A 23710-nucleotide genomic window follows, 5' to 3' on the forward strand; every position below is an offset into this window, starting at 1 on the left:
ACTGTACCTCAACTTATTGAGGCCACCACTCAGCTGCTCCACTGATTCATCATTCCACAAGACACATTGCCACTTCTTGGCAGGGACCAGGAGGCTGGCTGCACAGCTTGGCATCTAGGGAGTCATGCCACTGGTGGAATTATTAAAGTACCAACCATATTTAAATATAGACCCATCTGATTCCATACTCACCTTCCCATAGACAGAGTCAGTATTCATAGTTGTGTATATTATGAATTAGATTACTTAATTATCTGCTCAACATTGAGATATTTTATGGAATTCTATCATAATAATAGTGGTATATCCATATGAGCTTTGGTTGGTGTCAGGTATTGACTTTGAGTTGCTTTTTATAATAATGTCATCAACTCCTGTTTACTCAGAGTTCCCAATGCCTCAAAAAAATTTACAAGTTATGTTTCCAAGTATGGGAAAAGGTTAGAACTTTGAAATATTCTTCCCTAATCAACATCACATGGATGACAGTAGATATAAAGCCTTCTACACTAATTCAACACATTTTTTGGTCTCTATTTTATTCATTTTACTTTAGCTATGGTAACAATTTTAGAAATATAACGAGAATAAAGATAAAATTACAATCTTTAATGATTACCAAATGCTCTTGTCTTCTATCTGTATTTGTGACAAAACCAGTTGCTGAATTTGCTTTTATCATCCCCTGACTAAAAATGGTGTTAAAATGAAAATATTTCAGTTTATTCGTATTTTAGATTTATATTTTATTTGTACTGTTTGTTCTAAACTTGAATATCAATTTAGTTTTCCTTTCTTTGAATATAAAGACTCATTATGCAGTAAAACAGGTCTATGACTTAATGTAACTCTAAGGATTCAAGGGGTGATAGTGATATAAACTGTGCCCAACAATTGACAAAGGTAAAAGTACCATATACTCTTTCCTATACACTTTACAGTGTCCTCCACAAACTAGAGACAATGCATCAAATTGTTGCTACATTAAGGTAAGTTCACCAATTCAAAGTTTCATCATTTATACTTTTTTCATATTGAAAAAAAATCAATTTTAATGAATAAATATTTGTTGAACATTGCTATGAGCCACATACCAACTCAGACCCACTCACATCCTGTGCTTTTTTAATTTTCATAACAGCATTGAGAAGTTGGTCTTTCTAGTCATGGAAGAGAAGAGGAAATTAGGGCTCCCATGTTCTAGCTGATTCATCCAGATTCACTTGGCTGAGAATTAAAAGAGGAGTATTTGAATTCACAATTATTAGATGATTGCTCCCTCACTTTCCCTTCTAGATATCAGTGGTGTGGTGAGCTGACAAAACTGACAAATACATCCCATTATCTAACAAATATATCCTATTCATAAATGTAAATCATTAACTCATCAAACATTTATCTTTTAAAATATTTAGTGAGAATAAGAAACACAAGTTTCTCATTGAATCGAATGTTATGAGAATAATTTGAAACTGCAAAGAAAATAAAATCTGTAGCTAAGCAAATAAGAAGCTGTTGAAAGCTCAGAAAGAATAGTTTGTGGCAGTTTGTAGTGACAAACTGAGCACAAAGAGATCATGGAATGAAATTTTATCAGATGAAGAGATAAAATTTAAAAACACAAATCAATAGGAAAACACAAACTTTATTTGCTTCAGTTAAGAAAAGAAAGCAGAATACAGAACAATTCAGCAATCTTGCACAGTTTAGATATAAAGCCAGAAGCAGTGGCATTGTGACTTAATGGAAGACAATTAAACATAGAGGCTACTGCCTCCTGATTCATTAGTCAAAAAGTAGTATTCTCATAGTCTCTGCTATCAAAAACTCACTTCAGTGTCTTCTCATGTCTCCTATTTTTTCCAAAGTCTACTCCTATCCCATAGCTTTCGCATCGCGGACTTGACCTCTTTGTTCCGAAGTGTGTAGATGAGGGGGTTTAGCATGGGGGTAATGACATTGTAGAGTACAGATACCATCTTGTCCACGGAGAAAGTGGAGAAAGGTCGGGCGTAGATGAAAATACAGGGTCCAAAAAAGAGTGTTACCACCATGAGGTGGGATGCACAGGTGGAGAGAGCTTTTCTCCTTCCTTCCTTGGAGCGAATCTTAACCAGGATAGTGGTGTAGGAACAAATCAGCACCACAAAGGAGCTGGTTGATATCAACCCACTGTTAGATACCATGAGAAGTTCAATGACAAAGGTGTCTGCACATGCAAGTTTGATGACAGGGGGGACATCACAGAAGAAGTTATCCACCTGGTTTGGCCCACAAAAGGGTAAACGGATGGTGAGGATGGTCTGGACAGTGGAGTGCACAAATCCTCCCATCCATGAGGCAGCCACCAACACGCAGCACAGACCCCGACTCATGACTGTAGTATAGTGCAGAGGGCGACAGATTGCTACATAGCGATCATAAGCCATCACTGTGAGCAGGAACATTTCAGCTGCCCCTACAAAATGCAGGAAGAAGAGTTGCACAATGCACTGGTTGTAGGGAATGAGCTTTTTATTATCAAGGAAGTCAGCCAGAAGCTTAGGGGTTGTTACTGTTGAATAGCACAGATCTAGGAATGAGAGGTTACCAAGAAGGAAGTACATAGGCGATGAATTTAGGTAGTTATCAGAGGCCACTGTCACCATGATGAGGACATTGCCTACCCATGTGGACACATAAAAGAAAAGGAATAATAAAAATAGCCCTGCCTCAATAGATGAATTTTCTGAGAATCCTGCCAGAGCAAACTCTTTCACCCTTTCTGTTTGGTTTTCATCCATTTGACTTGGTTTTACCTAGATAAAAAATATTGAAAGACAGAACATTAGCAGCATTCAAAATACATATGTCACATCAAATACAAAAATCTTATTTCTAAAGAGACACATAGTAAATCAAAATTTAGATATTAGAGAATTTTCTTTGTTTTAGCATACATATTTTACATCTCGAAATTTATGAACAGGATACTTTCCATTTAGGCAAGTCAACAAGAATAAAAGTTATTATAAATGTTAGCTTAAATAAAATGTTTGTCAATAAAGGCAATTATGCAAATAAAAATATTATATAATTTTACACTAAAACCTTAAAATATGAAGGAATATATGAAGTAAAATGACAACATTTAAAAACTATCTTGGTAAAATTATATTTATAAAAATAGTTATTAAATTAAGAAAAATGGTTATATAATGAAGAAAAAGGAGACAAGACTATATTTAAAATGCAATAAATTGTATATACATGGAAAACTAAACTATTTAAGAAAGTAAATTAAAACTAATGATAAAACATGGGAGTTTATTCTGACAATTTGAATTTTCTTCTTAGTCCTGGATAATTTCTAATTTCACAATGAACTCATCCATATTTCTGATAAATATATAAGCTTTTTGAGAATTCATGTAGTAATACGTATCTTCAATGTTTATGACACTATTTAATTTTATGTGAAACCCATATATATTTGGATTTTCTCTCTTTGTGCAATTTAACTATTACTTATTAAGAATTTACTTAAATTATAGGTAAAAATTTTACTTAATTAAAATTTTGGAACTTGTCCTAAGAACAATGTCATAGTTTAGGTATGACATCAAATAATCTCAGGTTGTTATAAAGCAAGTTTTAAATAATAGATTTGTTTTTCAACAAATTTTCACTTTATTCAGTTTCATATGTATAATTTTTTATCTAACTATCAAAATAATGAATGTTTTTTAATATAATTTATAAAAATTAAAAGTATGAAGAAAATACTTTTCTTACAATGCCAAAAGCAAACACTGTTAATTTTGGCAATCCATATATTCTTAAAACTTATTCTTATTTTAAAACTCAGTTTGATTTTACAACTGATACATGATTGCATATGCAATATTATATGCTTTTGGAAAAGACCACAGATGTCATTAAATGCTAATTCTGAAAGTGACTACTAATGATAAGAACATGAAGACCAGTTTTCAGTATAACAAATTTTAAGCCAAATTACTTACCTTCTTTTTGTAAAAGATAGATTTTTAGTCTTGTACTCACATGTTATGGGCACACTAAAACTATAGTAATATCTTACATATTATAGAATCAAAAAGATAAATGAATAAGGAAGTAAGTCCCTATTTACACTGGCCAACAATATGGAATTTTGACATTTAGAGATTTAGGAATTCAGACATTCACAATCCAATAACAAAGGGAATTGTTACAACGTTTTAATCACAACCTTGAGGGTGTAAAATGGGGATTTGAGAATCCTTACATATTATTGTTCGAACATTGGCACATTTTGGGGAGAACTTGGTACTTTATTTTAGATGTAAAAGTTTTACAACATCTTGAAAGAGACTCAACTTCTACGATTTATAGCATAAATTTTCAAATAAAAGTGATCAATAATAGCATTGCTTAAATAATCAATATTAGAAAGCACTCCAGAAGTCCATCAACAGTGTAATAATTTTAAAATGAAAATATGTGTAAGATACAATATTAGCTTTAAAATGTGAATATAGTATATATAGATAATAGCATTTTAATGAAAAATAATGAATATATGTATAAGTTTTATACAAATTTAAGGGAACCATAAATTCATTAAACTATCAACACTACTTATCACTATTGGCTTATAAAATTTACCTTCCACACCATACCACACAAATATGTACAATTATTTCATGTTAATTAAAAAGAAAAAAGCTTATAAAAGGTAATGAGGTTAAATCAGATTTAAATCCATACATAACTAGTATTTAGTTATCAAGGATTTCAAATCAGAGAATTGCCTGTTTTATATATTTTTTTAAATTAATATTTTTTAAATTAATAAATAACAAGGTTTGTGATAGTCACTAACTATACTGGCTCACAATATACCACATAGACAAATCATCTACCAAACAAAATATTTTGAGTTATAGCAGCACTGAAACCAAGGTAGATAAGTATTGATCAGTAAATGTACTACAAATGAGCTGGACTGGAAATATATTTAAAATCACATTTGAAATTCTGACAAACTCACTTCACCAGGGAGACAGGAACATATCCCTCATCCTTTTTCCTACCAGTCCCTTCAATATATGCTTAAAGAATCTCTAGAAAATTTTTAGAGAAGAGAAACAGCCAGATAGATTTGATATTAAAATGTACCATAAACCTACAGTAATTGGTGTGGTTCTTTACTTTCCACAAACAATAATCGAAGAAACCCAAAGAGTTCAGAACAAAGGCAATTATTTAAAAGGTGCTGTTGATGATAAAGTGATTTTCAAATCATTGGAAAGTTCTTTGGAGAAGGACTGGTTAGCTACTAGAGACATACAGAAAAATAAATTCCAATGTTTTAAGCATTTAAATAATAGTTCAAAAAATAAAATGTCTAAATAAATATACAAGTGAGTATATGTGGCTCATTGTATTTTATATTATTAGTGAAACTTTTTAAAGGATCATTATAAAGCAGAAATCACAGAAGAAAGTAGATTTCATTTGATGAAGATGAGCAAACTCCCTTTATCATCTCAAAAATACAAATGCCAGAGGCAAAAGCTGAACTGGGGAAATGTAGATGCATGTATGTTCTTAATATAAAAGATTACATTGATGTTCTTATAATCAGTAAGGAAAGTTTCAAGAGCCTTGTATTTTTAAAATAAGCCAAAATAAGATATGAATGTTTAAGAAAATAGACAGATTTTTTTGAACAAATGGGAAAAAAATTAATTTCAGTAGAAAAATACCTTGAGATGCATTCAAAGCATTTAAACAATTTGCTTGGTAGAATGACAGAGCCTCTTATGATTTCTAATAGCTTTTTAATATTAACAAGTATTCTGCAATAAATGTGTCTTACTTTTGAAATTGGAAAATATATTTTATTTAAGAAAACATCACATAAAAATATCCTCAACTTCTTTTCTCCATACCTCTCTATCTTGTTTTTGAAGTTGAGACTGGAAAAAACTGAGACTGTTCAAGGTTTCTTTCACTTGCTCTTACTTTGGTCAGTCTTCCTTGTTATGATCCAGTTCTACCAAAAAAAGAGATATGTCCCTTTTATTTTGAAGCTGAATAAGACAACATGAGAAATGTATCAATTAATGACCCTGGGAAAACCTTGTATGATGTTAGTGAATTCCCTTAACAATTAAAACTCTATGTAGTAAGCAAGTTAGAATCTTTAATTAGTGTACAAATTTTACTATAAAGAATAGACAAAAAAAGACATTAGCTTCCAAACAATATATTCATGTTTCCATGCATAGATATATATGTGAAAGTTGACTGTCTACTTAAAAAGTAGGTAACTTCAAAGATCTAAAGTAATAAAAATTTAAGAACATGGACTAGGGTTGTGGCTCAGTGATACAGCACTTGCCTCATATGCATAGGTCACTGGATTTGATTCCTAAGCACTACATAAATAAATAAAATAAAAGTATTAAGAAAACAATAAAATAAAGAGACCAGATATATTATATTTCAATTTATTATAGAAAATTTCTTAGAAAAATTTGGTGGCCATAAATATCATTTTCATTAATGCTATTATGTAACCAAAGATTAGGTTTTCAAACTAGTTAGTATTTCAGTTAGCTTTTTTATCAGTATGACCAGAAGATCTGACAATTTCATGTATTTTGGCTCATAGTTTCAGAGGTTGTGTGTGGTCAGCCAAATCCATATCTCCAGGTCTGAAGTGAGGCAGAACAGCATGGTAGAACAGAGTCCCAGAGTGAAGCAGTGTGGACATGGCAACCAGGAAACAGACAGAGAGCTCTGTTTACCAGGAACAAAAGATAAACCCCAAAGACATGTCCCCAGTGACCTACTTCCTGCACCACACCCTACCTACACCCTACCTACCTACAGTGGCTGCCCAGTCAATTCATATCAGTGGATTAATTCATTGATTAGGTCAGACCTCATAATCTAATCACTTCACCTCTGAACATACTAACATTGTCTCACACATGACCTTTCTGGGGGACACCTCATATCTAAATGATAACAATTAGAAATATTAGAAATAATTGCTTCTTAACAGTCACATCCTTCTGACTGCGGACATAACTAACTTTGTAATTTTTCTCTGCAATTTATCTGTTTTGGATTTGGAAACACTTGTATTACTATTTTGTAGACGGGATAGTTCATGGTTAATATGAAAGACATATCTTATTTTTAATTGTTTGATCTCTTACATGGCAAACAAGTCTGCTAATTACTTGTTTCTTTCATTTAATAGTCTATGTTAATTATATCAGAAAATGGCCTGTAAAACCAAATATTTTGTCTATGGCTTTGAAATTCCAGTCAAAAATGTCTAAAGTTTCTTAGTTGTCAATGGCTCTGAATTGACCACTTCACGTGTTGATTTCTCAAATATGCATAGCTTAGAATTTTTTAACTTTAAAAAAAAACACATCTATTAAAGGGAGTAATGAAATGGACTAATGTTCTCATCTCGCTATACCTCTGGTTTTATACATTTTCCTCCTTATACCAGGAGATTTAAAATCACCTCAATTACCAATACAAATGTGTTTTGTTAAATATTTAAAAGGTAAAAAATGACCTTTATAAATTACAAGATAAATATCAACTTGCATTAACCCACCATTCATGTAAAGGAAAATATTTTTCTTATCTGTTTTTCCTTTGTTTTATTTTTCTTCTTTGAAAATCAAACTATTGCATTTTTCTGATAATTCCAAAATTAATTAACTTATCTTCTGTAAGAATTATTTAAAAGGCTTCTTTTAGACTATTGTATCAAGATGGTTATATTTACATTGATCAACAAATTTCATAATTTTCAACAAGTCAAAAACCTGAAACCCTTTTATGTTCCTCAACTAAAATTTCTTTTCCTCTCAGATATAAATGTATCTTCAATACACGTACCACCCAAAATTTTAATTTTGGACAAACAAAAGATTTCTTGCTTTATCAAATATTATGATTTCAGGATACTCTTTGTCAAAGAATGTTTCGGGAACAATGACAGCTTGTTATCTCTACCTTTTATAATTTTATGTTAATGCTTTCTAAGAGGTCTAACATATATATGAAAACCTCTGCAAAATAGTGTTTATTCAAAATGTGCCAACATCAAATTCTCATGTGTACTAGTAAATGACTCTGGTTTTTTTAGTACCAGGGATTGAAGTCAGGGTCACTCAATCTTTGGGCCACATCACCTACCCTTTTTATAAATTTAATTTAGAGACAGGGTCTCAGTTGCTTAGTGCCTTACTGTTGCTGAGGCTGGCTTTGAATTCATAATCCTCCTGCCTCAGTCTCTGGAGCCTTTGGAATTACAGGCATGAGCCATGGTAAATGTTTATATATATATATATATATATATATATATATATATATATATATATATATTTGCCAGTGTTCGCACAGCCAAATTCAACACATAGAGCTTACATAAATTTTACACAGGTAGAGAGAAGTAGAATCTGTGAAAATACAAAATAATGTGATAGGCAGATGAAATTGCCCTATCATTATGTTAGTTTTGCCCATTCCAGAAATATATTAAATAATACATACCATTTTATGATGATTGTACTTTAAATTTTCAGTAAATACATGTGAGATTCATTCTTATCATAAGTTTATTTTTTTCAATGCAATATTCTATCCCACTGAGTACTAGTCTACATTTTTAAAATCCTTTCACCTCTTGTTGTATACTTGTGGTGTTTTCAGAGCTGCCATCAATAGTTTTGAACATTTCTTATGGACATAATCACTCAGTCCTCTTAGACGTATGACTTGGATTGAATTATTGGATGATGGGATAGACATGAAACTGCCTAAGGATTTCCAATGTATTTGCACCATATTATATTATCACTACTGTGGATGGGATAAGAGGTGTCCCAAAAAAAACTTCTTGTGTTAATGTAGAAATATTAAGAGGTGAAATTATCAGATTATAAGAACTATATTCTAATCAGTGGATGATCCATTTATGCATTAATAATTTGAAAGAACTACTGTTCTGGGTGGTAACCAGGGTTATGCCCTGCAAGGATTCATCTTTCCTGTGGACCCTTCTACTCTCCTACTCTGTTTCCTGGTTGCTATATCCTGAGCTGCTTCCCTCCAGCATGCTGTTTTGTTATAATTCTCTGCCTTACCTCAGGTCCAAAGCAATTGTATCAGCTGATCATGGACTAACCTCTGAAATCATGAACCCAAAATAAACTTTTCCTCCTCTAAGTCGTTCTTGTCAGGTATTTGTATCACAACAATGAAAAACTGACTAGCACAAAAATTAGTATTGGGAGCAGGGTCATTGCTGTAAATAACCTGATTAAGTGATTTAGAAGTCTTTGGAAAATTTTTGTGGGAAGAGTTAGGGAAAGTTTGGAGAAACAGGATGGTTAATATTTACAATGTTATAAACATCTGTTTTTTATGAGAGAAAGAGAGAGAATTTTTTTAATATTTATTTTTTAATTTTGGGCAGAAACAACATCTTTGTCTGTATGTGGTGCTTAGGATCGAACCTGGGCCGCACACATGCCAGGTGAGTGCGCTACCGCTTGAGCCACACCCCCAGCCCCCTACAATGTTATAAACATCTTGATGGGTAATTCTGGTGGGAACTCAGAAGACAAGAATTCCAATAGGAATGTGGACAATAAATATTGTGGTTATAAGGTTTTAAAGGGAAGAGGGGACTATATTGAGAATTTGACTAGAGGCCATGCTTATCATATTCTGGCAAAGAACTTGTCTATCTTTTTCCATGTCCTTAGATTTTGTGTGATGCCATGTTGAAAGGTGATAGACTAATTAATCTGATGGAGGAAATTTCAAGGCAACACAGAATTCAGGCAATGGCATGGGAATTGCTTTTGGCATTTAAGCAGATTCACTGTAAGAATAAGGAATATAAAGCAAAGCAAAAGAATTTTAAAAACTTGCAGTTCAGGCTGAAAAGTGTGTGTAAAACTGGGTCCAAGGAAGATAAGGTTTGATGAAATTATTGCCACTCAAGTTATGCTAAGTAGACAATAATAAAGATATATTGAGGGTGTCTCAAGAATTGGTGAGACCATGCACAGTAGGCACAAGGGTAAAGTAAAAATTCCTTTTTGGAAGACATTGTGGAGTTTTCCTGATCACACAAAGGAAACTAGAAAGTTGTTTCTTCATACTTAGTTACCCTGTCAAAGTTGTGATTCCAGGATTTCCAGCTGCTGCTCAAGCTGGAGACAGATCTTGGAATCATCCATATGGAGCTGGTTCCACAAGTGTGTAGGAGGCTGAAGTTGAGCGGTCATAGAGGCTTCCACCAAGATTTCAAAGGAAACCTGTGAGGCCAATCAAAGTGTAGCAGGGTCCACCACTGAGAGGGTGATGTGAAAATCTGTGAAGGTAAAGACAAAGGTGGGATGGAGACCTCAGGAATGAAGAGATGTCAATAATCTGGACTGTCTTCCAAGAAAAAGTGCTGGCAGTGGAAAGAAGCAGGCTAAAAGAGAGTCCATTTGGGATTCAACCACCAAGACCAAATGGGCAGGGCTGTCCAAGCTCTTTGAAGATCATATTTCACCAACATGTGATCAATATGACAGAAATGGAACTACATGAAATGTTTGCCTGGATGGATTTAAGTCTGGTGATGTTTCCCCTTCATTCTATGCCTCATTCCTCCGTTTTGGAATTGGTATAATAACTCTGTACCATTGTATTTGGGGTGTATGTAATTTATTCTTGATCATCATAGGGTATCACAGACAAGAGTTACCTAAAATCTCAGATAAGACTTTGGACTCGGACTTTGGGGCAGTCCTGGAACTGTTAAGATGATAGTGACTCTTGAAAGTAGACTAAATCCATTTGGGATTGTGAAATGAACAAGAGATTTTAGAGGCCAGAGGAGAATATTATGGTTTGCAAATGAGGCGTTAATACAAGAATGTTCATCACTGAAATGTTTGGATTGTAAGAGCAGTAATCAAATAAGTAGATTGATCCATTTGATGGATTAATAATTTGAAATAACTACTTTTCAGGATGGTAACTGTAGGCCTATGAAGAATGACTGGAGTAAGCAGATCTTTGGGGGCATGCCCTAGAAGGGTCCATCTTCCCCATGGCCCCTTCCCCCTCTCCCTCTCAGCTTTCTGACTACTATGTCCTGAGAAACTTTCCTCTGCTTCAACCTTCTGCCATATGTTGCTTCATCTTAAACCATATCAATGAAGTCAAGGGACCATGGGCTGAAACTTCTGAAACCATTAGTACAGTCCACCATGGCCAGCACAGTGGATGGACTGTTAACTGATGAAGGCTGTGAGCCAGATTGAGAAAATTAATTAGAAATTATAGAAATAAGTCTTACATGGTATGGCAGGCAACATTAGCTAGCACTTGCTCCACTCTTTGTAATAGAAAAGTAGTGTACTACAATAGACTAAGTGTATCTGCCATTTCGGAACTGTGTCTGCGACTCTTTCCAGCAGAGTCACATTTAACTTTTGCTCACACATGCATATACACACACACACATACACACACACACACAAAGCTAGAAAAAATTTATTAATCCTTTTTTTAAAAATTAATATAAAGTTATAGCCAAAAAAGAGGCACCTAAATTTTAGAACCTGAAATTTAGTAATTGCTGTATAATCTGCAGCAGTGGCAGCAGCAGCAGCAGCAGCAGCAGCAGGAGAAGAGATTTGATTTAGTTGACTTTCTGTGGTTGTTGGTTGTTCTCACTCTCACAGTGTCAGAAGCTGCACATTTTTCAAAGAGATCAAGAAGCTGTTGGAGGTTTGTTTCTCCTGGTGGCAAACCAAGGGTCTGGGAATCTTCACACTAATCCAAGAATCAGAGTGGAATGTATTTTGAAGGATGTAAAATGTTCAGTTCTAAGTGTGACAAAAACTGACAAGCCAGAAGCTTATGTACTCAGTGAGAATAACACGCTTGTCTCCAACAGAGGTTTCATTTTGAAGACATGTAGTACCACCCTCTTGCTGAAAGCACTGGTTCCCCTGTTGAAGCTTGCTAGGGATTACAGTGGATTTGACTCAATTCAAAAATTCTTTTATTCTTGTAAAACTTTCATGAAGCCTTCTCATTAAAGACACCCACACTGGAATTTCCAAGAAGAAATAAAATTTCTTAATGCAATCTTCCCAAATGGAGCAGCATATTGTATGGAACGTATAAATTCTGCTGTTGGTACTTTTATACTCTGGATTTCCCAGAGAGTCAGGTAACAAGTCAGCCAGATTAAACCCTGGATATTCTGATGGGTGAGATTGACCCAGAAGTTATGGACCAGTTCTACATGAAAAGTTGTGAAAAAGTTGTATTACTGCAAACGATGAAACTTTTCAACACTTGCAAAAATAATTCAATTTGGTTTATTCACTGTGTAGTATTTCTGCAGGTATCATCCAAAATTTCCCACATACCAGGCTTTTGTCCTCATTAGGTGTTGGCCTCACCCTCACCATCTGGGAATGTTCTATTAAATTGCTGACAGCATTTTACATCCAGTTACCTCCATATTCTAGAATATTCTCTACTAAGGTTATTAAAACCAGTTTTTACTTCAAACAGATGGTTTTTGCAACAGCAATTAAATTTTTATTTCACAAGACAAATCCTTAAGAAAATTATTCCAATTACTCTTTTAATCATTGTTTACTCTTTTAATAATTGTTTCTGCATTTGTAGTCCTTTGATTTCTTCCCTCAACCTGGTGTCTTCCCTCCAGCCCCACAAATGAAGCAATACACTTACACTGTGGGTTTATATACTAATCTTATACCCCAGGTGGGGAAATGAGGAAGTCTCTGGGCTTAATTTTCTTTTAAAAACATATTAACTTGGCCTTCATTTTATTGGCATAGGCCCTTTTGAAATATCAGTGACAAAATTAAATGTCTCTCACAAAAGAATTTTGAGCATCTCCAATATTGACTAGCAGGGAGGAGGCATAGAGTTATAAATTGAGATTAGAGTGTACTGAATGAACTGTATACCCCATGCAATGCTGTGTTCTTTTATAAATAAAATTAGCTTCTAATGGAATACCATGCCTTTACTAACTTGCTAAGTAGTGGTAGAAAAGTGGATAAGTGGGAAGATTTAACATATAGGTTGTCCTGGATTCATTAAATCCAGTCAGCTCAGATCATTTACAGTAACTTTTACTTTTAGTAAACATTTCCACTAATTTCCTTTAATAGTGTATTGTAAACTTTGGTTCAAAGCAGAATCAGTGATTCACATACTTAGAGTTCTTAATTAAGTCACACATGTACATGTTCTGACTTCATCTGTTCCTATATCATCTTCCTTTTGCCATGGCATTCACAGGACACACTGAATGACTGACCAGAATGAAAACTGCCCAGGTTATTCAGGTATTACTGTGTAGCTGAATGTATGAATAGATTTTAAAAAAACATTAAAATTATAAAAATATTCAGTGGAAATGACTGGTAATATAGGCTTTCAAGAGTTGTGATCTTTTAGCTATTTTGTAAATACTTGAATTTAAGCAACTGAGAAAACAGCAAAATTGACTAAATTTTGGATTTACTAAACTCACAATATTTTCTTTATAATTTCTATATTGATGCAGTGATACTTTGTTCCTTCCATAATTATCAACAGAAAATGTTTTTCATTGTTTCTAAACATAAAATCTACTTGGTTTGAAAACAAGTGGTTGGAATACTGTTTTGACTCATATCTCAAGCACAGTGTTGATCAAATATTTTATTGAGGAAGTTTTCAATCAATTTGAGCTGTTTGATTCTGTAATGAGCACAGCACCTAATGTTTTGACTTGCTGTGTTGTGAGGACCTATAATCAAGATAGATTTTGTTTTGGAGCAGTATCCCAGTGGATTGGTAATCTTTGTTGGCTTGAGGTCTGATATTTATTTTACCTTTTTCCTTTCCCCTAACAAATTAAGACTTCTAATGTTGAAAACCTGCACAAATTTCTGTGTAACAAGGCCTAGAGAAATGAAAACTATGTATTGAATAGAATCTGTCCTAGTGTGATAGAAGAAGGGAAACTTTGGTGCCATAATTTCTCTCTTTATTGGTTTTTGACTTAAATCAGTTGAAATGTATTTCTGTATCACAGTTTAAGCTTCCAAAAATATTTGTTTAAATGAAATTAAACCCTATCTCTCACCACAAAAATCAACTCAAAGTAAATCAAGTACCTAGGAATCAAACCAGAAACCCTGTGTCTACTAGAGAAAAAAATAGTCCCTAATCTCCATCATGTCAGATTAGGCTCCAATTTTCTTAATAAGACTCCTATAGAGCAAGAATTAAAATCAAGAATCAATAAGTTGGATGGATTCAAACTAAAAAGTTTCTTATCCACAAAAAAAACAATCAGTGAGGTAAATAGAGAGACTATATCTTGGGAGCAAATTTTTAACCCTCACACATCAGAAAGACCACTAATCTCTAGGGTATATAAAGAACTCAAAAAGCTAAACATCAAAAATAAATATATATATCACCCAATCAATAAATGAGCCAAGAGCCTGAATAGACACTTTTCAGAAGATGATATACAATCAATCAAAAAATATATGAAAAAAAAATGTTAATCATCTCTAGCATTAGAGAAATGCAAATCAAAACTACTCTAAGATTTCATCTCAATCTAGTCAGATTGGCAGCTATTATGCATACAAACAACAATAAATGTTGGCAAGGAAGTGGAGGGAAAAGTACACTCATATATTGCTGGTGGATTACAAATTGGAGCAACTAATCTGGAAAGCAGTATTGAGATTCCTTAGAAAACTGGGAATGGAACCACCATTTGACCAGCTATTCCACTCCTTGTCTATACCCAGAGGACTTAAAAAGAGCATACTACAGGGACACAACTACATCAATGTTAATAGCTACACAATTCAGAATAATTAAACAGTGGAATCAACCTAGATGCCCTTCATTAGATAAATGGATTTAAAAAATGTGGTACATATACACAATGGAATATTACTCAGCAATAAAAGAAAATAAAATCATGGCATTTGCAGGTAAATGGATGGGGTTGGAGAACATAATGCTACATGAAGTGAGCCAATTCCATAAAACCAAATGCTGAATGTTTTCTCTGATATAAGGAGGCTGATTTATAGTGGGGTGGGGAGGGGAAGCATGGGAGAATAGATATAACTGTAGATAGGCCAAAGGGGTAGGAGGAGAAAGAGGGGGCTTAGGGTTAGAAATAATGGTGGAATGAGGTGAACATCATTATCCAAAGTACATTTATGAAGACAAGAATAGTATGAAGATACTTTGTATACAACCAGAGATATGAAAAATGTGCTCTATATGTGTAATATGAATTGTAAGGCATTCCTGTGTCATATATAACAAATTAAAATTTAAAAAAAATTAAAGTTTGTTTACTAAAAAAAGAAATTATGGAAATAAGACAAAGACTCATTTATCAGTGAAAAGCAGGGTCACAGTGGATGACCAATTCTGGTCAAAGCTGGATCTAACAAACAAATGAAGCCCACACACTTTACTTATATGTATGGGCAGGAACCCCATAGGGTTTAGTGTGAAGAACATCTTGAGAGAAACAGGATGAAGATGAAAAATACAACTTCTTGGGGTTTAGCAGGTTATGCCTACCTCCTCTACCTCTGGACTGCCATGTTTGAATATAGGGCTGTCTTAGAAAACTGGGAATAGAACCACCATTTGACCCAGCTATCCCACTCCTCAATCTATACTCAAAGGACTTAAAAACAGCACACTACAGGGACACAGCCACATCAATATTTATAGCAGCACAATTCATAATAGCTAAACTGTGGAACCAACCTAGATGCCCTTAAGGGCAGGGTATCAGTATAAACTGAATGGTCTTGAATCAATCGAATTTCACCAAATGTTCTCAGAAAAGCAACCCCCTGTCTTGAGATAACACAAACAATCCCATAATTCATTAACAGGCCCCGACACATGAGAACAAAATAAACATTTCTTCTTTTAAGATATTTTTGTCAGGTGTTTTTATCAACATGATGAAAAGCTGTCCAACACACCCACCAAAGATGTATAAGAGTTCCAGTTGTTCCACATCCTTGGCAGGCTTTTCTAGTCTCAGGACATTTGTTTGCTTTTTACCTTTTTTGGTTTTGTTCTTTTGCAATTGTAGGGATATAACCAAGGACCATGCATACTACACATGCACTCTGCCAATGAGCTCCACCCCACCACACACACCCTTTAATTTTATTTTGAACAAGGATCTCATTAAGTTGCCCAGGTTAACTCTTGAGTTTGCATTCCTCTTGCCTTAGCCTCCTGAGTCACTGAGATCATGGGCATGCACCACTGTGTCTAGACTTTTAAATGCAGCTGTTTTCTTTAACACAAAGCAATACAGACTGTAGACTTAATTTGCATTTTTCTGATTTCTAACAATGTGCAACAACTTCCTCACATGGTTACTACTTGAATGCTATTTTCTTAAATATTTAAATTAGGTTTATGTAATTTTATTTATTTATTTTGGCCTGGGGATAGACCCTAGGACCTCATATATGCTGAGCATACACTCTATTACAGAGCAACTTCTCTCACTCTTTATTTATTTTTCAACTGAAGCATAAAAATTGTACATTTCTTGGGGGATATTTTGATAAATGTAAAATTGTGTAGTATTTCAAACAGTGTCAGCATATCTCTTTCAACATTTATCATGTCTTCATGGTAAAAACTTTAAAATCCTTTCTTTAGGCCTTCAAAATATTCCCTTTTATATAATAAATATTTAACTCCTTTAACAAGTCTTACAAATATTTAAGATCTCTGAGAAAAGCAAATGACTTGAAAGCACAATTCACACTACTAACAAAGAAGGAAATAAAAACTGTATTCATTGTATATTTATTAAAAATTAAAATTGTAATTTACAATTGTCTCCTTAACACAAAGAAATTTCACAAACTCTTTTGAGAATGACACAACATAAAATCTCTCAGAGAGAAAAGACACACTTCACAAAGGGTTGTATTTGTGCAGAATAAATCTGGTATTCAGATTATTCAATTTAACAAGGAAATAAAAATCTAACAAGATAGTGAAACTACTTGAACATAGAAGGAAAAATGTAACAAACCAAATATATGAAATATAGCATACCTGAGTTGACTAAACATTTAAAAACCTACCACCATAATTCATCACACTAACAGAATGAATAAATCACCTAGAACCATCAAACTGATACCACCAAACAAGCTGAAACTTTAATGACCCCTTTCAAATTTAAAATTTAAAAAACTAAACAAAAAATAGAGGAAAACTTTCACAATTTGATTAAATATAACAACAGAAACTCTCAGCCTATGTTATACTTAGAACTGAAAATGGTTAAAACCAAAATGAAAGTCTCCTATTACTATTTATCTATCTATTAATATTTCATAGAAGGCCTTAGGCAGCATAGGCAAAAGCAAGAAATTAATAGTACAAATATTCAAACGGGGTCAGCATATCTCTTTAAACAAACATTTATCATATCTTTTTACATCGTCCATATTTGCATCCAATGTGAAAACCTAGAAATGTAACAGAATTCTAGATTTCAGGAGGCATTCCTACTCCATGTCATAAATATACAAGATGTTCTCATTGTATGTGTGACTGTGTGAAATAATTAAGTAATTGCCTAGAATACAGTTTGATATACTTTAAGTCTGACTTTGATTTAACATCTAAGGTTTCCATATAAAATTTCATTGTGGTAATATTACCAATCAAATTTTAATAGCATGTTTTTACCAAACAGATTTTTTTCAAGTAAAAGTTACTGAATGGAATCTTCACTTTTGCTACCAAAGAAATATGTTATTTCCCCTTGCTTATAAACCCACTAATCCAAAGAGATGATAAAATGCTGAAGAGCTAAAGACAGGATAGTGAGAAAAATCTGCTGTACAACAACAATTCCTAAACTTGTATGAACAATCTAGAATTCTCTGTTAGTTTTTTTTTTCTTTTTTTTTTTTTTGTCACTGTGACCAAAGCACTTTTTATCAACAAGGGAAGGAGAGGTGGGGGGGCAGGAGAGAGAGAGAGAGAGAGAGAGAAGCAGGAAACAAAATATATAATTTCCAAGGGCAAAGCCCCAGTGACCCACTTCCTTTACCCATACCTGAGTTACCACCCTGTAATCCATTCAAATTATAAATCAACTAAATAGATTAATCCACCAATTAAGTCACATCTGTTATAATCTATTCATTTTATCTGAGAGTATTCCTCACTTTATTCTCCAACTTCTGTCCACTTGTTTGTCCACCTTCAGCCACATAAGATCTTTGAACATTTCCGGCATCACTCACCTGAACATAGTGCCAGTTCTTTTGTTCCTTCCCCTAGTATAGACACAGTGGATTCTATTTCTACTTGGAGTGCTTGATCAAAACTTACTTCTTGATGAGGCCTATTTTTTGTATATGTGTATCAAAATATCACATGAGATCATATAATATATATATATGTATATATATATATACACACATATATATAAAACATTACATTTTAATTAATTTTTTATGCTTAAAGAGATGGAAAATTTAACTATAGTTGATCTTTATACATTGTATCTCTCTACTGAATTATCACAATGTAACCCATAAAATTGCAAAATTAAAATAATAATTTGTTTAAAAGAAAAATTAAATATCAATCTGTAATTATTCTTGTTACATTCCTAATACACTTTGCCCTGCTTGATTGTTGTGCCCCAAGCATTTATCATAAAAGACTCATTTATTTGGATTTCTTTTTTTCTACTAACATGTAAGCACCATGAGGGAAGAGATTCTAGTGTATTTAACTCACTGCTGCATTCTAAGGATTTGTACTATATTTATAGCTTGTTGTTATTCTTTTTTTCTTTCTGTCTCTTAAGAAAATACTCCAAACCCTTCCTCAAACATTGAAAAATTTTTGATAACATTATTTTTCATTTCTTATTATCTTCTCTCACACCCATGAACTTCCAATTGATTTTTAACCACTCTAGCAAATTTAAATTACTTAAAACTTTTATGTACTGCTCAGTAACTTCATAATACACATCTTTATTAGAGAAATAATGGCACCCAGATCTAAGGATAGCCTGGTGTGGTGGCTCCTGCATGTGATCCCAGTGGCTAAGGAGGCTGAGACAGGAAGATTGAAAGTTTAAAGCCAGTCTCATGTATGAGGGGTAAAAATTTGCTCCCAGGATGTAGGATCTCTGTTCACCTTGCAGATTGTTTCTTTTTCTGAAAAGAAACTTTTTCATTTGATTTCATCCCATTTGTTGATTCTTAGTTTTAATTCTTATGCTATAGGAGTCTTATTAAGGAAGTTGGGGCCTAATCTCACATGATGAAGATTAGGGCCTACTTTTTCTTCTGTTAGACGCAGAGTCTCTGGTTGTATTTCTAGGTCCTTGATCCATTTTGAGTTAAGTTTTGAGCATGGTGAAAGATAGAGGTTTAATTTCATTTTGTTGCATATGGATTTCCAGTTTTCCCAACACCATTTGTTGAAGATGATATCTTTTCTCCAGTGCATGTTTTTGGCACCTTTGTCTTATATAAGATAATTGTAACTTTGTGGGTTAGTCTCTGTGTGCTGTATTCTGTAGCATTGGTCTACCAGTCCGTTTTAGTGCCAATACCATGCTGTTTTTGTTACTATTGCTCTGTACTGTAGTTTAAGGTCTGGTATAGTGATGTCACCTGCTTCACTCTTCCTGCTAAGGATTGCTTTAGCTATTCTGTGGCTCTTATTTTTCCAGATGAATTTCATGATTGCTTTTTCATTTCTATGAGACATGCCATTAGAATTTTGATCAGAATTGCATTAAATCTGTATAGTGCTTTTGATAGTATGGTCATTTTGATAATATTGATTCTGCCTATCCAAGAGCAAGGTAGATATTTCCATTTTCTAAGGTTTTCTTTGATTTCTTTCTTTAGGGTTCTATAATTTTCATTACATAGATCTTTCACCTCTTTCATTAAGTTGATTCCCAAGTATTTTTTTTGAGGCTATTGAAAATGGACGGTTTTCTTCATTTCCTTTTCTGAGGTTTTGTCATTGATACACAGAAATGCCTTTGATTTATGAGTGTTGATTTTATATCCTGCTACTTTGTTGAATTCATTTACTAGTTCTAGAAGTTTTCTGGTGGAGTTTTTTGGGTCTTCTAGGTATAGAATCATATCGTCAGTAAATAGTGCTAATTTAAGTTCTTCTTTTCCTATACATCTCTCTTTAATTTCTTTCGTCTGTCTAATTGCTCTGGCCAGTGTTTCAAGAACTATGTTTAACAGAGCACTAATCTCTAGTGTATATAAAGAACTCAAAAAGCTAAGCACCAAAAAAACAAATAACCCAATCAACAAAAGGGCCAAAGACCTGAACAAACACTTCTCAGAAGAGGATATACAATCAATCAACAAACATATGAAAAAAATGATCATCATCAGAGAAATGCAAATCAAAACTACTCTAAGATTTCATCTCACTCCAGTCAGAATGGCAGCTATTATGAAGACAAACAACAATAAGTGTTGGTGAGGATGTAGGGAAAAAGGTACACTTATACATTGCTGGTGGAACTGCAAATTGGTGCAGCCAATATGGAAAACAGTATGGAGATTCCTTGGAAATCTGGGAATGGAACCACCATTTGACCCAGCTATCTCTCTCCTCAGACTCTACCCAAAGGACTTAAAAAGAGCATACTACAGGGACACAGCTACATCAATGTTTATAACAGCACAGTTCACAATAGCTAAACTGTGGAGCCAACTTAGATGCCCTTCAGTGGTTGAATGGATTAAAAAATGTGGCATATATACACAATGGAATATTACTCAGCAATAAAGGAGAATAAAATCATGGCATTTGCAGGTAAATGGATGGTGTTGGAGAAGAAAATAATAAATGAAGTTAGCCAATCCCCAAAAAACAAATGCCAAATATTTTCTCTGATATAAGGAGGCTGACCCATAATGGGGTTGGGGGGGGGCATGTGAGGATTCGATGAATTCTAAATAGGAAAGAGGGGTAGGAGGGAAAGGAAGGGGGCAGGGGATTAGCAAGGGTGGTGGGATGTGTTGGACATCATTATCCAAAGTACATGTATGAAGACTCAAATTGGGTGTCAATATACTTTATATACAAACAGAGATATGAAAAATTGTGTGGTATACATGTGTAATAAGAATTGTAATTCAAAAAAAGTACATGTACAAAGGCAAAAAATAAAGAAGAAATAAAGCCAATCTCAACAACTAAGTAAGGCCCTGAACAACTTAGGGAGTCCCTGTTTCAAAAGATAAATAAATAAATAACAGGCTGGGGATAAGGCTCCATGCTTAAGCACCTCTCAGTTCAATCCCTGGTAGAAAGAAAGAAAGAAAAAAAGAAAGAAAGGAAGGAAGGAAGAGGGGGGGAGAGAGAGTGAGAGAGAGAAAGATATAAGTGCATTTTCAAGCAAAAAGATATATCTTTTCCAAATAGCTATCAAAAAAAGTCTTAACAATTTATGCTCCATCTTACAAAGAGGAAGAAGCATTCATTAGTTTGGGAATATGGATTCTGGAGTCCAAATGCCTGGCTTAGAATTTTAACTTTGCTATGGAAAATTTGAACACATAAAGGAGACTTAGTATGCTTATTTTATTAGATTTTTATGAATATTAATTGAAAAAAATAAACAGCATAGTGCTAGAAGAGAGAAAACACTCAATAGATATGTGATATTCCTTAAATATTTATTGGGACTTTTACTAAATTATTTTTAATCATACCTAAACAAAAGTTTGATGCATTTACCCTAAATTTGACATATGAAATAAACTATCCCTTGTTGAATTTTGTTTGATATTTAATGAGGTAAACTTTGCAATTTATGTTGCCCTATTATTTCTTTTATTTCTAAAAATCATTTTTTATGTTTGCTTGTTTTTCTGTTCAGATTTTATTTATTCAGTCCTAAATGCTTTTGTGCATTAAGAATATTAGTTCTTTATCATCAGGGCTAAGATAGTCGCACTGGAATTTTGGGTAGAGTTTTAAAAATGTATTTCCATTTTGGCATGTAGGCCTTGGTATTGTACAGTCTATCAATGATTAAGGCACATGATGCAGTAAATACCCACAGGCCCACATACATACATACATACACACACACACACACATACACACACACACACAGAGAGACAGAGACAGAGAGACAGACAGAGACAGAGAGACAGACAGAGACAGAGAAAAAGAGAGAAAAGTAACCTGGCAAGTCCAGAACTGGCAGTGTGGGCAATGGAAACCCAGGACAACAGATGGCATAGATGACATCTGAAGGTGATCTAATGGTGGACCCCTCCTGCTTGGGAACACTGGTCTTTTGTTTCATCTTGGCCTTCAGCTGCATTATGGAGGGCAGGACACTTCACTCAAGGTGAAATTGTAATGTGTCAGTCAAAAGCATCCTCTAAGTTAACACATAAAATTAACGATACATTAGTGTTTTTCCCTACCTCCAAATCAAGCATTCTCTTCAGCTGGCTGTTTAAAACTTCTCTGTAATTCTTTATGTTTTATATCTGTACTCACATGATCACCACATTTAAGAAACAAATTACACTGAAGTTGGTAACCTGTTTCTGTAATCTTTATTTAATAATTATCATCTGTATGTTTTATTTAAGTTCATCTAACCAAACTTAGAAAGAGTTTGTGACTCATTTGAAGTGAAAGACAATGTCAGTGTAGAACATGAGACTTCTTGGTTCACTTAGAGGGTATCTTGGTGGTGAAATCTCTTATGAATTTGGTGGTGCTTACTCATGCAATAGGGAAGTGAGTGTGATGCAAATGGTTGTAAATGTGGTGATGGTTCAGCAGAACATTCTGGGGTATTTGCCATCCACAAAGATTCGTTGGTGGGAAAAGCCTGCATTAACATCAATGATATTGATAAGTAATCAGCCTATCAATTGTAGCAGATGTCCAGAGTAGCCCAGAACCAGGAGATTGTATGATACCTGACAATATAATTCTAGAGATGACAAATATTATGTCACATTCAAATCTGATTCTCCTAGTAGGAATACCTTCATCAGTGTTATACTTGATCAAAACTACATAAAACAATGTGCAGGACAGGCAAATTTTCAGAATCTATTTGATTAAAGAAAATACATATTTTTTTGGTTCATTAAATTACTAATGACATGTATTATTATTCTTGAATTACTAAAATACTGCAAGTATGTTCATATAATAAGGCAGAAGTTTAGAATTTTATTCCTGTGCCTCTGGGGAAATGAATGAGATTCATTACCACAAATTTCCCACCCTAACGTGATTTATTCCCCAGCCTCCGTTATGGCAATTGACCATGAATGATCCATCATTAAGGTATTCTTAATTTGATGGGGGAAGAAATATATATGTATGTAAACACTTATATCTTAAATCCAAAGAAAGCTGAAGTCTGGAGTTTTTCTAGCTTCTTAAAATGGTGCTCTCCCCAAATTATTTTTAGGACACAGGGAAAATTTAAAATCAAACAGCATCTAGAATGAAAATATATGTGTTTTCAGAAGCTCCGTTTAAGTATCTACATTAGATGTGA

General features: G+C 33.7%; 1 protein-coding gene and 1 pseudogene across 1 annotated transcript; one reads left to right on the plus strand and one right to left on the minus strand.

Annotated features, from left to right (window-relative positions):
- Nucleotides 1-1846: 1846 nt before the first annotated feature.
- LOC101960655 (olfactory receptor 4Q2) lies at nt 1847-2783 on the minus strand. Its single transcript, XM_013366423.3, has one exon. It carries the CDS (start codon nt 2781-2783, stop codon nt 1854-1856), a length of 930 nt encoding a protein of 309 aa, XP_013221877.1. The 3' UTR covers nt 1847-1853.
- An 8174-nt stretch (nt 2784-10957) lies between these two features.
- On the plus strand, nt 10958-12487 carry LOC101961520 (S-adenosylmethionine decarboxylase proenzyme pseudogene; annotated as a pseudogene).
- The last annotated feature ends 11223 nt before the right edge of the window (nt 12488-23710 follow it).

The sequence above is a fragment of the Ictidomys tridecemlineatus genome, chromosome 5 (assembly GCF_052094955.1).
Source record: "Ictidomys tridecemlineatus isolate mIctTri1 chromosome 5, mIctTri1.hap1, whole genome shotgun sequence".
NCBI classification, from domain to species: Eukaryota; Metazoa; Chordata; class Mammalia; order Rodentia; family Sciuridae; genus Ictidomys; species Ictidomys tridecemlineatus.

Bases quoted from the DNA above. Each gene is read 5' to 3' on its own strand.
- LOC101960655 (XM_013366423.3), bottom strand. From the start codon at position 2,783: ATGGATGAAAACCAAACAGAAAGGGTGAAAGAGTTTGCTCTGGCAGGA.